At 37.2% G+C, this 15,739-nt stretch overlaps 1 protein-coding gene across 1 annotated transcript in view; it reads right to left on the bottom strand.

Moving 5' to 3' along the window:
• The window catches only part of CTR9 (CTR9 homolog, Paf1/RNA polymerase II complex component), a 28,546-nt gene extending 14,094 nt beyond the window's left edge, over nt 1–14,452 (bottom strand). The window contains exons 1-7 of the mRNA XM_037522667.2: nt 14,244–14,452; nt 13,076–13,174; nt 10,519–10,758; nt 9,855–9,972; nt 9,047–9,136; nt 7,731–7,879; nt 3,748–3,855 (exon numbers count right to left, since the gene is read on the bottom strand). Of these exons, the coding sequence (XP_037378564.1) occupies nt 3,748–3,855; nt 7,731–7,879; nt 9,047–9,136; nt 9,855–9,972; nt 10,519–10,758; nt 13,076–13,174; nt 14,244–14,288 (849 nt within the window). The 5' untranslated portion in view covers nt 14,289–14,452. The remainder of the gene's footprint in view (nt 1–3,747; nt 3,856–7,730; nt 7,880–9,046; nt 9,137–9,854; nt 9,973–10,518; nt 10,759–13,075; nt 13,175–14,243) is intronic.
• Between the last annotated feature and the right edge of the window lie 1,287 nt (nt 14,453–15,739).

The raw sequence follows: 15,739 nt of genomic DNA, 5'->3' as shown, positions 1-15,739 counted from the left end.
TCCATCTATTATACTTATATATTCTAATCTTAATAAAAAAACCCTGCAAAGAGTCTTTATTACCATTTTTTGACAGGGAAATGGAGGCTTAAAGAAGTGAAGTGTGTTGTTATGGTGGGAATGTTAGAATATGATTTTAGTTTTTTTTCTGACTCCAAAGGAAATTTTTTTTTTTTTATATAAGGATAACAAGTGCCAGGGCTTGCATTTGAATTCAGCTCTATTTGAACACATACCTAGCATGACCTTACAACTAGACCTGACTTTCATTTGGATTGCTCAACTACCTTCTAGGTCAGAGTTTATAGAGCAAAGGTAGAAAACAATTTTCTGGCTTTAAAAAGAATGTACTTTATTCACTTGACTAGAAATTTGGTCTGATGTACAATTTTTGTTTGGTCAAAGGTCAATCTTTACTTTTTTTTAAACATTAGGAATAATGATGTGATTATAGTTTAACAGTAACTATTTCCCACAGGTTAAGTGGGAAATAGATGCGTATTACATTTATTCATAACTACCACTTCACAAATCCTATAAAGTGGGTATTACTACTATTTTACAAGTGAGGAAATTAAAGTTGAAGGAAATAAATTTATTTGCCCAAATTATATAAATGGTGATGCCTGAAATGAAACCAGATCATCTAGACTCTACCCTTTTAACTATGTTACACAACCTTTTAGCTAAATTTCTATATTGTTCACTGGGATGAGGGTAAGAATCAAATGTTGGGTTTATTTTGCTTTGGAATCTACATTAATTTTTCTATTTCACTTTATTACTCCATGACTCACAATATAACTGTTTTACAGAATAAAACAGTTCTACTTGAAATAGAACATACAGTACATTGAAGATTAGATTCCATTTTAAAATCCCCATTCAGGGACTCCCTGGTGGCACAAAAGGTTAAGTCTCAGCATTATGAAGCTATCAGCAGCCACTGCAGCACGAGTTCAATCCCCAGCCGGGGAGCTAACTCACATGGCGCAGCAGACCTCTCCTGTTTCACCTGCTGTGCCCCTCAGCAGTGTATTTTGGTCAATCTGTCTGTTCTGTTCCCCACTCTGTCTCTGGTGAATCCTCTCACCCCCTGCACTGCTGGCCTGCACCCCAGTTCTTGTATGCATAAATAAATAAATCTTTAAAAAAAAAATCCTCATTCACATCATCTATGGAACAACTGAAACTATGTTTTCCTTCACAATATTTTTTCTTGATCTACTTTGCATTCTGGTTGCTTGTTTCTGATCAAGAGACCAAGCTCAATTCTTAACTCTTTCTGGAGGTCTATGTTAATTGCTCCAGGAGTCAAGTTAGCCCCCCACCTCTAAACCTACTTTACCAGTGAAAATTATTGCAGTGTCTGGAATCTTAATAATATCTTTTCTTCATAGCCAAATTATTCTTGTGTAGGGGAGGCAATGAAGTGCAGTGGGCAGAGAATTAAACGATCTTCTTATCTATAGAAAGGGAAATAAAAATATCCTGCCTACCTCTCAGGGCAGCTGTCATGACAAATTGAGAAAAACATCTCTGTAAACATTAAAGACATAAATTCGGTGCAAGATAACCTTACATCACTGAATCACAGACTAGGTGTTCGCTAACACTCACACTGATTTGGCTTCATTTACATTTATGCCACTTATGCCATTTATTTCCACTTATGACATCTACAAGGTTCTGTCTATACCAACTGTTATAAAATGCAGGCAGGTTTTGTCAGTAGCGGAAGGGCAACTAGCACTGAAAATTAAAAGCTGAACATTTCTATTTGATTCAAGGAAGCTGTCCTAACAACTGTGAGCACTGATTATTAGATACACATTTCTCCTGTGTATCTAATATAAAAACAGAAGGTTCCCATTTGATATGATTTGGCAGGTTTTTTGAGTCTGGGAATGCTATTACCATTTATTTGATGGAAAATTTTTTGAACATTGCAAGATTCTCAAAATAATCTGTGAAGACATAACAAATAGGAATGTTCTACTTTCTGACAGCAGGGGAAATCTTGTAGTCAAGTATTTAAAAATCAGTCTTTTGTTTTTTCAATAACAACCAAATTGACTTATGAAACTATTTCACATCTTAAACAGTAATATTTTATTTACTTATAAGATACATTTCCAACTTGTCACTAAACCCCTTTTAGTATAAGAGAGCCTAAAGACTAGTCAATAATTCATTATGAAAGGGGAGTATGCTTCTAAAGCCAGAGTGGGTAAGACATTATGGCTTATAGCTGGGCGAGCTCACACTAGTAGCTCTGCTTCAATTATTCATCCACAAAATGGGGACAATATTACTTACCTCTTACGATTGTTGTGAACATTGTATCAGCAAATTCAGGAATGCACTTTTTAGCAGTGTTTTTGGCACTTAGTAAACACTGAATGCTAATGATGATAACAAAATAATAACATAGTACCTATTATAAATAAGGATTGTCACAGTTTGATAAACATTTACCTAAATTGCTATTTAACTAGTTTTAACTTCTTAGTTTAACTTAGTACCTTTTTTTTTTTTAAAGATTTATTTATGCACACAAGAGTTGGGGTGCAGGCCAGAGGTCGGGGGTAAAGGATTCACCAGAGACAGAGTGGGGAGCAGAACAGGTGGACTGACTGAAATACACTGCTGAGGGGAGCAGCGGGTGAGACAGGAGAGATCTACTGTGCCATGTAGGTTAGCTCCCTGGCCAGGGATTGAGCTCATGTTGCAGTGGCTGGCGATAGCTTGAAAGTGCTGAGACTACACTATCCCTGCACCACCAGGGAGGCCCTGTACCTGGTTTTGACATGGCAGGTTAAACTTTCATATTTACTAAGTAGGAATTTTGCCAATGAAATTTTGGATTTAGTATTTAAAGAAAATTAAAATAATTGCTTCTATAGAATTAGTGGCAACTTGAAAATTTTTATCATGATCAATGTGCAAAAACAAAAATCTCAAAGACTCTTTGATGCCTAACCTTCTTATATCAAACAAATGTCCCTATATGCATCCAAAGAACTGCCTGTTATAAACCTGTATGCTATGCTTTTACTAATCCAAAGTACTAAGATTATTTCATAGACTCCTTTTAAATACCTAGTTAAAAGGTGTGTTCCTTGTAAAAACCTAGTTCAAGAGCTTTTTCTGTCTTGGTGAAACCTTTCATAACCACTTCCTCTTTCAATTTTCTAGCACAGCAGGTTAGAAACTTTTATTTTTAACATTTACATTTGTTTACATGTCTGTGTTGTCTATGAAACTGAATTTTTTTTTTTTAAAGATTCATTTTTATTTATTTATGCATTCAAGAACTGGAGCACAGGCCAGAGGAGAGACAGAGTGGGGAGCAACAGGCAGATCTACTGAAACACACTGCTGAGGGGAGCAGCGGGCAAGAGAGCAGAGGTCTGCTTTGCCATGTGGGTTAGATCCCTGGCGGGGGACTGAACTCATGTTGTAATGTTTGGTGATAGCTTGATTGCCCTGAGACTTAACCCCTTGTGCCACTAGGGAGGCCCAAACTGAATTTCTTGAGTGAAAAAGCCATGTCTTGCTGATCTCTGCATGCCTATCACAACAAAGGTCAATACATAAACAAAAGTACCACCACTAGATAGCTAATACAAACACTCATTTGAAAAAAATTCTTGACATTTTCAAATTTCTTTCCAAGTTAAAAGAATAAAGTATCACTTGCAGTACAGAAAAACAAAAATCAGGATAATAAATTACTTTTCTTACCTTTTTGAAGAAAAAGTGATTTGCCAAGTGGTTCAATACCATAGGGTTACTAGGATCAATAGTATAGGCTCTGGAAAGAAGTTGGACACCATTTTTGATGGAATCAGCCTAAAAGAAAACCAATGGCAGAGTTGAGGAAAACATTAATTAATACTTTCTCAAACACAACAAAACAAAAATAAACAGAAAACTATAAACCAGAGACATTCTGCAAGGGAGGGGGAAGGAAGAGCACAAGGTGATGATGCATGGGTGAGCTGGTCATGGAAATTCTATGGGGACTACACCTGAGAAAAGAAAGCAAACATTGAAAAAAAAAAAAAACCAATGATGTAAAATATATATAAATAGATAAGTTATTTAAAAACATACTTTCTCAAAGTTTTCTTCGTAGCCTAAAAAAATAAGGTCATATATGTGTGGGTGCGTGCATATGTATATTCTAAAATATAACCTTTACTTTAGTATGTTTTCACCAGGATAAAATAATTTCAAACAGTTACATTGTTACAATTTAGTTTTCCTAACAAACTTAATTGCAGAAGCAGCCCCAGGAAGCATTTCCTGCTCTCTGATACTGGGTACATGTAACAAAAATACTTGATATCATAGTTGTAAATAATTCAGTGATGATCCCTAAGGCAAGGAACAGAAAATACTGTAAAAGACAGCATTTTAAAATAGTCTTGTTGAGATATAGTTGATATACTAGTTACATCCTAGTAAACAACTTAACTTTTTGGGTGTGTTCACAGAATTACACATCTAACCACAACAATCTAATTTAGGAACTTTTCCATTATTATAAAAAGAAAGCCCATACTGATTAGCAGTCATTTTCTACTTATCCACAACCCTGACACTGTCCCAAATCCCCTCTACTCCCAGCCGTAGGTTACCACTAATCTGCTTTCTGTCTCTATAGATCTGCCTATTCTGAACATTACATATAACTGGAATCATACTAAGGCTTCTTCCATTTAGCATAATTTTTTTAACAGCCTAATGTCTTAAAGTTTTATCCCTATTGTAGCAATGGATCAATGCTTACACATTATCTTCTAAAAGTTTAGCTTTATTTTTCAGTCTTTAATGTATCTGTAATTAATTATTTGTTATGAGTAGGGATATAAACTTTAATTAGTAATTGTCCACTGGCTGTCCACCTATGTTGTATTCAACTTTCTATCTATACGCAGGTCAGTTTGAGCTCTCCTGTTCCATTGGTCTTTCTAGAACATTGTGCTAATATCATACTAGCTTTATCACAATAGCTTTATAAGCAAGCTCTCACCCTATCTCACTGTTATTCAAAACTATTTTGGTCCTTGATTCTTACTGAAGTAGTTTAAATTAGATCAGCAGTTTCTCTGGAAACTGTTGGATTCAAAGGATCTCTGCTTATGACCTGAATAAAACTGGGTGGGATTCTGTTGTTAGGAAACAACTATCTATTTCAGTGAAAATGCTACTGGATAACCAAATGATAGTGTCTCTGTAATACCTTCTATTCTTAGAAAAGAATAGTGACAAATTTTCTCAAAATGCTTTTTCTGTACCTAGATAGTCATATTGTTGTTTTTTTTTTTCCCCCTTTAGGTCTCAGTATGTTCTTGATGATATAGAGTTACAGATTTTCAATGCTGAAATGTCTTTGTATTCCTGGGATAAACTCAATCACAATGGGGTTGTTGTCTTGTATATACCTTCACAAACATAATCTGCCCAATACATTTTCTTTCCCTTTTGCCTTTGAAAAATTAAGATTATATATAAAAGCAACCCAAAGTGTTCTTAATTTTCATTTCTCTGAAAGCTTGAATTAGGTGAGGATTATCTGTTCTTTGAAGATTTGGTAAAACTTAACTGTAAGATAACCTAGGCAATTACTGAATCAATTTCTTTAACGGTTATTGGCTTGAGTTTGTGATTTCAATTAATGAGTCAAATTCATTAGCAAAAATTTGTTCACTGTATGTCATACTTTTCAGTTCTTATCTGCTTCTATTTTATATTTTTCTCCTTTCTTAATTCCTTCTTCTAATCCCCTTCTATTCAAAACCATCCACTTTAATGTGATTTGTATATTTTCCATGTGTGCATGTATCTCATAAAATATGTAATGTTGTTTATGTTTATTAAACAAATATAAACAGTATGTGCTATAAACCTCATTCTGATTATTTTTGTGGCTCAACATGTTTTAAAGACAATAACCGTGTTGCTAAATGTATACCTACACTGTGACTATTTCCCAAGCAAGATGCCTGGCTTGCTTCTCCCCATTTTCTTTCCCTATCTCCTAAGTGGCTTCTTTTTTTTTTTTTTTTTAAAGATTTATTTATTTATTTATTTATTTATACAAGCACTGGGTACAGTCAGAAGCGCGGGAGGGTGAGAGAATTCACCAGAGCCAGAGCGGAGAGCAGAACTGGCAGAGTGACGAAATACACTGCTGGGGGAGCACCGGGCCAGCAGAGGTCTGCGCACCATGTGGGACCCTCACCAGGCGGCCAGCGCTGCAGTGGCTGCGCCACTGGGGAGGTCCTCCTAAGTGGCTTCTTACAGGTTGTAGTTTAATTCTTGAGTTCCACATAGTTTCTTCTCCTTGCTGCTCCAGGCTTTGGACTGAGAAAGCTAATAGCTTGTGCTATGTTGTAACTGTGACATGAACTGGAAGCCTTTAAGATTTTTTAAAATATCTGTATTGCATTTATGATTAAATTTGTCTTATAATCCTTCATCATTTTTTATTGTTGCTGCTAGTGTGACTTTTTTCCTTCTATTTATTTTCTTTTTTGGCTCCTACTTGATATTTGTCTACTTTATTAGTTGCCACTTCCCAACTCTGCATAAAGAGCCACGCTGGTTTTATTAATCCTAGTTTTCTTGTTGATGGGGCAGATGTTTCTGGATTATCCAACCGTCACTTAACTGCTCCCAACCCCCATTACCCTGAAAACAGAAAAAGACTTTGCTGCCTGTGTACATCTTGTGATTTGAAGAAGGAAAGCTCCCTCCTCCTTTTCTCCAACCCCAAGGGATGAATCCTGATTGATCTAAACCAGTCAACACATCTATTCTCCTTTTCTGGAGATTGGTCTAAAGCAACAGTTCTCAACTGGGGGGAAGGGAGATAATGTCATTTTTAGTTCTAAAAACTGGATAGATATGCTGGTATTTAGTGGGCAAAGATCAGGGATGCTGCTAAAGATCTACAATAAGTAGGATATTCCCTATCACAAAGAGTTATGTAGTACAAATGTCAATAGTGCTGAGGCTAAGAAATCCTGGTAATCCCGTCTAGACGATTATACCTAAGGAAGGAAGATGGGAAGCTTCCTCCTCAACACAAGGTTGAACTTTCTTAAAGAAAGTTAATTATACTTTCTTGCCTCCTTTTCCTTGTAAGGCTGATATAATGATGACATACTTAGAGATCCAGCAGCTATCTTGTACTATGAGGTAACAGACATGAGGAAGAAAGGCTACATGTTAACAGAAAGAAATAAAATCCTGGGCTTGATGATACAGTGGTGCCAAGTCCAAGACCTTACACAACTGATTTAGTGAACAATAAAACCATAGATGATTTAGTAAACAATAAAACATCCCACTGTAATGTGTTTTTTGTTACTTGACTTGAAAGTATTCTCAACTGTTTTATATATAAAACAGTTGAGAATACTTCAGTAGTATAGTCTACAATAGTCTACAATCTGAGATCACTAAAAAAACAAGTTTTTGGTAATCTTGGAGAAAGTTCATTTGATGGTAAAACTTTACCAGAATTGTGAGGCTTTTCTATTAGTGTGACTAATCACTCTTTTTGTCATAAAAAGTAAGTTTGTTATAGAAAAATACCCAAATTATAGGGGTATTATGCAATGCAGTCACCACATTACATTTTTATAATCTGAAATCTTGATTTCTAAATTACTCTGTAGTTTCAGATAAGTTAGATCATTTTTTCACTCACATACCTCTTTATTGTTGAGTTCTAGAACAGCCAGTCCAACCAATGCACCCACACATTTGGAATTGAGTTCCAGAGCTCTGCTGAATGCCAGACGAGCTTTCTCCAGTTTATTAAGTTTCACAAAGCAATGGCCCATTCCTAATCGAACTTCCGCTAAAAAAATAAAATCGAGTCATCTATCAAACTAGGGAATTTTTTACGGTTCAAATTTTAAAATAGATGCAACATTCTCTTTTTATGGGATGCAAAATCCCTAAACCAACCTCAATATAACTACATTATAATATCTTTGGGTCTATCACAAACTTGGTTTCACTGGAGTTAGAGACCATACCACTCAGTATCACTTTTTAAAGAGCAACTTTTATTTTTTTTATTATTTATTATTTATTTATTTTTCTCCTGGTCCACATTGGGCCCTGTGCCTTCCAGTGACTCTTTATGAGGAGACAGGGCACAGTCAGACCCACTCTCAGACAGGGTTGAAAAAAGTTTTCTCTCCCTTTACTGAGGACACTGCCTGCAGTGTACTATGAATTAAAATTTTACAAAAATATATAAATCTAGTAACTATCATATGACAACACAGTTCAGCTTTGTGTTAACAGTCATTAAATGCAAAACTTAAGGTATGCCATGTTCATAACTGCTTTAGTGTTTTCTAAATTCCAAAGTTTTTTAAATATACTTTTTCCTTAAGGTGTCAAAAACTTTTTTTCATGACTGCACCAGAAATTTTTTTTAAATCTTTTTTTTAATTTAAATTTTATTTTTATATTCCGCATACAATAACAACCCCCTTATTTTCACCCCAAGCCCTCCTTTCCCCACCTCCCACCCATCATTCCTCAGATTTTTTTTTAAGTCTTCACCCAATGCCACTGTTTCAATGATGCCTTTCCTTGATCAACCTTTCTAAGCAACCTCCCAATGTTTCTCATACCGCTTTTGGCTTTATTTTCCTTCTTAGCCCTTACCAATATCTTACATATCTTCCCTACTAGAAAATGAATTCTGTAAGGGCAGGAACTTTTGTCTCTGGTTAACTGATACATTCACTGAATCTAGAACAGTGTCTGGCACATAAGTGATACTCAATACAATTTGCTGAATGAATAACATTTTGGAGAGAAAAATATTACAAAAAGATTATAAAATGATCTACTGCTGCACATTTGAGTCAAACATTTTTAAAAATCTCAACTCTGTTATTTCAGCAATCCTACAGCATCTTTCTATAACTAACTTTATAAGCAGCTACTAATCCTTAATATGTAAGTTGGATCATATATAGCTCAGACTTTAAAGTTTTTTTCTTACCTGGACATCCTGGATTAGTACGTAATGCTTTCTTATAATAAGCAAGAGCTCCTCTGTAATCCTTTTTGTTGAATGAAATACAAGCTTTACCTGTAATGATTTATAAAAATAAACATGCATCATCCTATTAAAGTTTCATACCCTTTACACTAACATATCTAAATCAAATATCTCTAAGAAATACTTGAAAATTGAGACAATGATTTCTTAGTAAAACCTATTTTCAGTAAAGCACATGAGTTTATGCCTATAAATGGAACAATCTTTTCTTTATATTAAATATCACAAAACAATAATTAAAGTAGCTTGGAATGGTCCAAATAAAAATTGTTTATTGATTCTTCAGAAGTGGATAACAAACAGGTATACATTTTTTTTAAATATTTATTTATGTATACAAGAACTGGGGTAGAGGGTGAGAGGATTCACCAGAGACAGAGTGGGGAGCAGAAACAGGTGAATCTACTGAAATACATTGCTGAGGGGTGCAGAAGGCAAAACAGGAGAGGTCTGCTGCACCATGTGGGTTAGCTCCCTGGCCAATGATAAAATTCGGCGCTGTAGTGTCTGTGGATAGCTTCATAATGCTGAGACTTAACCCCCTGCACCACAAGGGAGGCCCTACATTTTATTTCTGTAATTTCAACAGAAACAATAATCTATCATAGACACATCATTTACCTCATTTTTAATAAGGTAAAGCTCTTCTACTTTGCTGTATAGCCCAGTTCCTAAGGCGTTATTACTAAGATATATTCTAGACGTGCTAAAAAGGAGATTCCTATGATGGCTGCCAAAGATGACTTACCAAGAAGGGCTGGAATATTATTTGGAGACTGGTTGAGTACAAAATGGAACTGTGCATCCGCCTGATCCATTTTGTCACCTTCAAGTAGGCAGAAGCAGGCTCTTCCCAACAAATGATTCTGAAAGAGTAATGCACTATTATCTTATACTGAACTTTATTTATCAAGGACTAAGCACAATTTAACGTGAATGTGTAACACTAAAATGAAAACCATATAGGAAGGAGATGTGCACCACATAAATTCCTCTATCAACTAAAATGTGTTTAAATTACAAACAAGCAATTCTTGATTAAAAATTGAGACTTCATCCTGAAATGCAAATCTTCTGTATCAGTAACAATGACAAAAAGTTCAAATTCCTTAAAAAAAATGCTTGGAATTCTCCTGGAGATAATGGAATACTCAAACTGTGGATAAGTTTTATATGCTAAATTTACCCATATTACTTCAACAGTACAAAGATCAAAGAAATTCCAATTTTAAAAAGGAGTCCTTTTTTTGTCCTTTGACTACATCAACCAGGTTTTTTTAAGAAATTTTTTTTTAAAAAATCTTGTCTATCAAACACATTTTGCTTTAATATGGTATTTTTTTTCATTATTTCTTTTCCCCTTCATTCAAATTCATCTCATTCAATTCAAAGAAATATGACTTATTTCTTACCTGATCATACATAATAATTTTATCAGCCATTGTATATAACAGGGTTGCCTGTGTAATAAGATCCTTTTTATTGTCCTTATTCTTTTCTTTCCGAGCCTGTTGTACATAATAGGCCGCCAATGTATCCAAGCAAGTCATCTGGTCTTTTTCGTGATCTCTGTAGTCCAAATTGCCATCTATACGTGCAGCTTCCAACAGCTTTACAAACTCTTCTGTTTTTCCTTGCTTGTAGTATTCCAGCTACAAAGTACAGCATCAAATTAGAATTACTAAAGTATATTTCCATAGAAAAGTGATACACAGATGTTTACAGCAGATTTATTTATAACAGCCAAAAGCTAGAAATAACCTAAACAAATAAAGCTCAATAGATGAACAGACAAATAAGCTGTGTCATAGCTATACAATGACTACTGCTCAGCAGTAAAAAGGCATCGCTAATACACACTACAACATGGGTAAATCTCAAAATAATTATGCTCGTTTTTTAAAAAAAAAAGGCAAGCCAAAAAGATTGCCCACTGTGTGATTTCATTTACAGAAAACTCCAGAAAATGCAAACTAATCTTTAGCAACAAAAAGCTGATCAGCAGTTGCTTGGGCACTATGGGGGCAGGGAGGATTTCAGAGGAAAATTTCTTAGGGTGATGGGTATATTCATCATCTTGATGGTAATGTCAGTTTCAGAGGCATATACATTTGCCAAAACTTCTGAAATGGTATACATCAACTATGTGTAGCTTTTTTTTTTTTTTTTTTATAGAGGCATGTTTTATTTATTTATTTGTTTGTTTGTTCGTTTGTTTCGTTTATACATGCACTGGGTACAGTCAGAAGCACAGGAGGGTGAGAGAATTCACCAGAGCCAGAGCGGGGAGCAGAGCAGGCAGAAGGACCGAAGTACACTGCTGAGGGGAGCAGCGGGCGGCAGGAGAGGTCTGCCACCATGTGGACCCTCCTCTGGTGGCCGGGAGCAGCCAGGGATCGAACGGCGCCGCAGAGGCTGCGGGCAGCTTCGCAACCCAGCGCTCAACCGCTGCGCCACCGGGAGGCCCTATGTGTAGCTTACTACAGGTGAATTATACCTAATAAAGTTGTTAAAAAACTGTTATCACTACAAATGTTTCCAACTTACTTCTTACCTAGAAATAGTTGATTTCAAACTAAGTTCTTCAAACAAGCAGAGCCCAAGAAAAAGCAATAATAAGAGGTATAAAGACTTCTAAATAGAAAAACTTGGGTCTGGCTTTAAATCTATCAAAAATCATCTCTAACTCTAAGCCTGTTGAATAACTTCCCTGGGCAACTGTTTCATTTACTGACAATAAAAGGAATATCCAGCATTTATTAACTACCTACTATGGGCCACATACTATGCCAGGGGTTTCATATATGTTATATCTACATACGCACAAACAACACCCTGGAAGTGGTTATCTGCACATATTTTAGATGAGGAAATGGGCTCAGAAGGCAGAAAATTAGTCTAAGGTTGCACAACTATTTAGCACCCAATTAGAATTTGAACAAAGGACCCTCTATTCACAAAGCTACACTCTTTCTTCTGTAATAACCTATAGCCCACAATGTTTAATCAATTTATTATACCACAGGTTATGTCAATACTTTAATTTTCATGTAAATGCTGTTAAAGGCAGTATCACACTAAATAAATCCAAGTTTCTTTCTTGTTTTAAGAAATGTGTGACAAGTGTTAATGGTTTGTTCTCCATAGATTAGTAAAACTTAGCACTTCAAATCAGGGACACATTGCTTGTCACTGAAAAAGATTATCTGTAAGCCCACACGTAAGAAACCCTCAGACTGGAGCACTGGATAGACATAAGTACAATTCCAAATTAACTTCTCTGACTCTTGGAGACAACATTAGAAGCCACCAAGCACCGTTATATAAAAGTAGCCTGTGGCTTATTTGCTTAAGAATAATGATTACATTATTTACTATATTACATTGCTATAATCATTTATTACAATGTTCCCACAGAAAGGAAAGATCATTATGAAGTTGGTGCAGGTGGAGGGTTTTGGAAATTTAAGTTTTCTGGTGTGATTTTTCCTGAGAACCTCCAATAGTGCTCATATTATGAAAACTTAAGCCTGAGATACACTTCCTCCAAAAAAGGTTTTTGAGAGTTAGTCCAGAACTTAATCACCATATAGTTTATTTATTGGAAAACATTTAGTGTTATGGGGAAAATGTTAAGTAGTATGTTTACATGGTGGCCCTGGGTTTTTTTAATCTATAAACCATAACTTAGCCTTCAATGAGTAATCACTAAATAATCAAATACTAAATATAGAGTACTATTTAGCTTAAACACATTTGCATTTACCAACATATACTACCAATTTACCAGTAGAGGACACATCATTAGGAAATCAGCCTTTGTGTTCCATGAATGGTAATACAACTTCCATACACATGATACAATTTATTTATCATGCACTTAAGTTGGCTATTACTGTATCTAAAAACATAAACCATGTATTTTTTCCAGTCAACATATAAAAAAATATTTGTTACATGAATACTGACCGCTAAAGCAATCCATATGTGCAGTTGTGTGTGTTCCTGTTTCAGAATACTGATGACTTCATCTCCCTCCGGTAACTGATCGAAGTCAAGTTCGATGACCTAAAACACAGAATGTAGACTTTCACTCGATTTCTTTAAATTAACGTTTCTTCTTTGCTGCTTTTCTTGAATATACACCAACATAGATAATGGGTATTTACTTTCAATAGGGCTGAAAAATTGTATGTTAAGAAATGTTTAAGGAGCAAATGACAAATAGATTATAAGACAATATTAAAGTAAAAACAGAGAAGCAAACAAATCCCACTGTTTGTCCTCAAATCACTAGAACTATAAATCTCTATAAAAAGCTTTACTCACTCAAAAATAACAAAATCAAACCCGGTTTAAGCTATAACGTAGGTAAGTGCAGAAAAGCACCCCATAGACTCAAACGCACAAGGTTTATCAATCTGCTAAACACAATTTTAGAAGCAATGCAAAGTCGAATGCCACCGTGCACATTAATCATGGAAGTAGCATTTGTGTGTCAGACATTCATGAATGTGGGGCACCATAAGAAACGCCTGGTAACACCACTTTATGAATACTCTTAAAAACCACTGGATTTTATGAGCTATCCAATAAGACAACATGAGTGTTAAAAGAGTTTTATTCAAACCATAGACACCCCATGAATGAAACGTCGTGAGAAGAAAGGGGGTTAATGCTATCAGCACCAATATCTTGAGACAGTGCACCACGACAGGCTTTCTAAGGCAGAAAAGGTGACACCCTCTATTTTCCTACGGAAAGGCAGTCTGAGCAGCAGGTAGAGCACAGTGACACATCAGCACCCACCTCTGAGATCTGAGAGGTGCCAAGCGCTCTCACATATCCCTGCACCCAGGAATCAGTTAGGCACCCAGCAAAGTATTGTCAAATACAAACAGATTAGAGGGGAACTTCGAGAACTCCTCAGAGGAGCACCGAGGTTGCGGGGACCTGGCGTCTCAGTCTGGGGCGGGTGGGGGGGGGTGCAGGGGGCTGGGGAAACAGGGTATCCGAGCCTTGGCCAGAGGTGTCGAAATGGGTTCCTGGGGGCGAGGGCAAACGTTGTGGGCGGAGAGGGGAGAAGGGAGAGCGTCCCAGGAGACGGCGCCCACCCTCCCCCATACCCCGCACCTACCTCGTCAGTGTCCCGGAGGGGAATCTCAATGGAGCCCCGCGACATGGTGAAATCAGAAGGCGAGCGGGCGCCCGCCCCGTCGCTCCGCAGCCGGTATTCCTGGCTCGACGCTCCCAGAGGCTGGCGGCCGCTAGCGATCTGGTCGTGACTGCCGCCCCGCGGCGCCGCCGGAACTCGGGCTTCTCCTTCCCGTCAGCCGCTAAACAACGAGCGCAGAAGGCTTCCGACCACTTCCGGCTGCCCCGCCCCCTGCCCCGGAAGCGCTTCCCGGGCGGGCCGCTCCACCGCGGCCCCCCTGCGCGTCCTGCGTTTCCTTGACTGTGGGTGGCGGCTCCCAGCTTCCTTGGGACATTCGACCCCTCAGTAGACCTCCTCTGCAGACCTGCGACTTCTGGGTCTGAGCTGGGCCAGAATAAATACCCCGGCAGGTCTAGCCGCGGCGGGGGGGGGGGGGGGGGCGGGGCAGTGACGGAGCCGCGGGGCTCCTTTCTGGGACCTCCGTTCAATTCTGACGGTTCTTTCCTCGGAGCTGATTCTGCCCCTGAGCCTTGATGGGGTGGCCTGGCCCGTCTTGTTTCCTTCTTGAGATTGCTGCAGATGATTTAATCATTCATTCCTCTACTAAATCATTAAGTCCTCATTCATCAGTTATTACGTGGGAGTCAGATCTGTGATAGCTTTGTGATCAGTTTAAATGTTAGAATGGATTCTGTAATCATAGTGGTAGTTCATTTAAATAGGGTTTTGTTGTTCTTTGAAGCATTATAAGGATCTGTCAGATTTGTGTGGTTTTTTTTTTTTTTTTTTTTTTACTTTGAAGTAATTTATTGGACAAAGTGTAATACTGGTGAAGGAGCAAGCTACCAGGGTCTATACTTTGTGAATTCTATTTTCCCTTTTTTATTGGGATTTTAGTTTACAATACTGTATGCATTTCATGTATTCAATTTCTCACTTCTGCAACTGTATATATCACACTAGAGTCACTACAAAATGTCTAAGCAACGTCCACCACCAATCAGTTGGCCCCCTCTACCTGTTCCTGTCCCTCCTTCCCTCTGGTAACCAATATTCCTTGCCAGAGTCTACGAATTTGTTTTTGTTTTGTTCATTGGTTTTTTTCCCCTTTATATTGCACAAGTGAGTGAAACCATGCAGTATTTGTCTTCTGACATTTCACTTAGCATAATCCCGTCAAGGTCCATCCATGTCACAGCTGACAAGATTTCATCTTTTTTATGCCTGAGTAGTATTCCACTGTGTACATATACCACACCTTTTTAATCCATTTATCTCTAGTCAGGCGCTTGGGTTTCCATACTATAAATGTTGTGAATCATGCGGCATAGCAATGCATACATCTTTAAATTAGTGTTTTTGGGTAAATGCACAGAAGTGGGATTACTGGATCATATGGTAGTTCTATTTTTAGTTTTTTGAGGAGAATTCATATTGTTTTCTATAGGGACTACATCAATTTACATTCCCATCAACAC

This window comes from Talpa occidentalis, unplaced genomic scaffold, assembly GCF_014898055.3.
Source record: "Talpa occidentalis isolate TD23 unplaced genomic scaffold, MPIMG_talOcc4v2.1 talOcc4.3, whole genome shotgun sequence".
Taxonomy (NCBI): Eukaryota; Metazoa; Chordata; class Mammalia; order Eulipotyphla; family Talpidae; genus Talpa; species Talpa occidentalis.
This window is presented reverse-complemented; position numbering and strand designations above follow the sequence as displayed.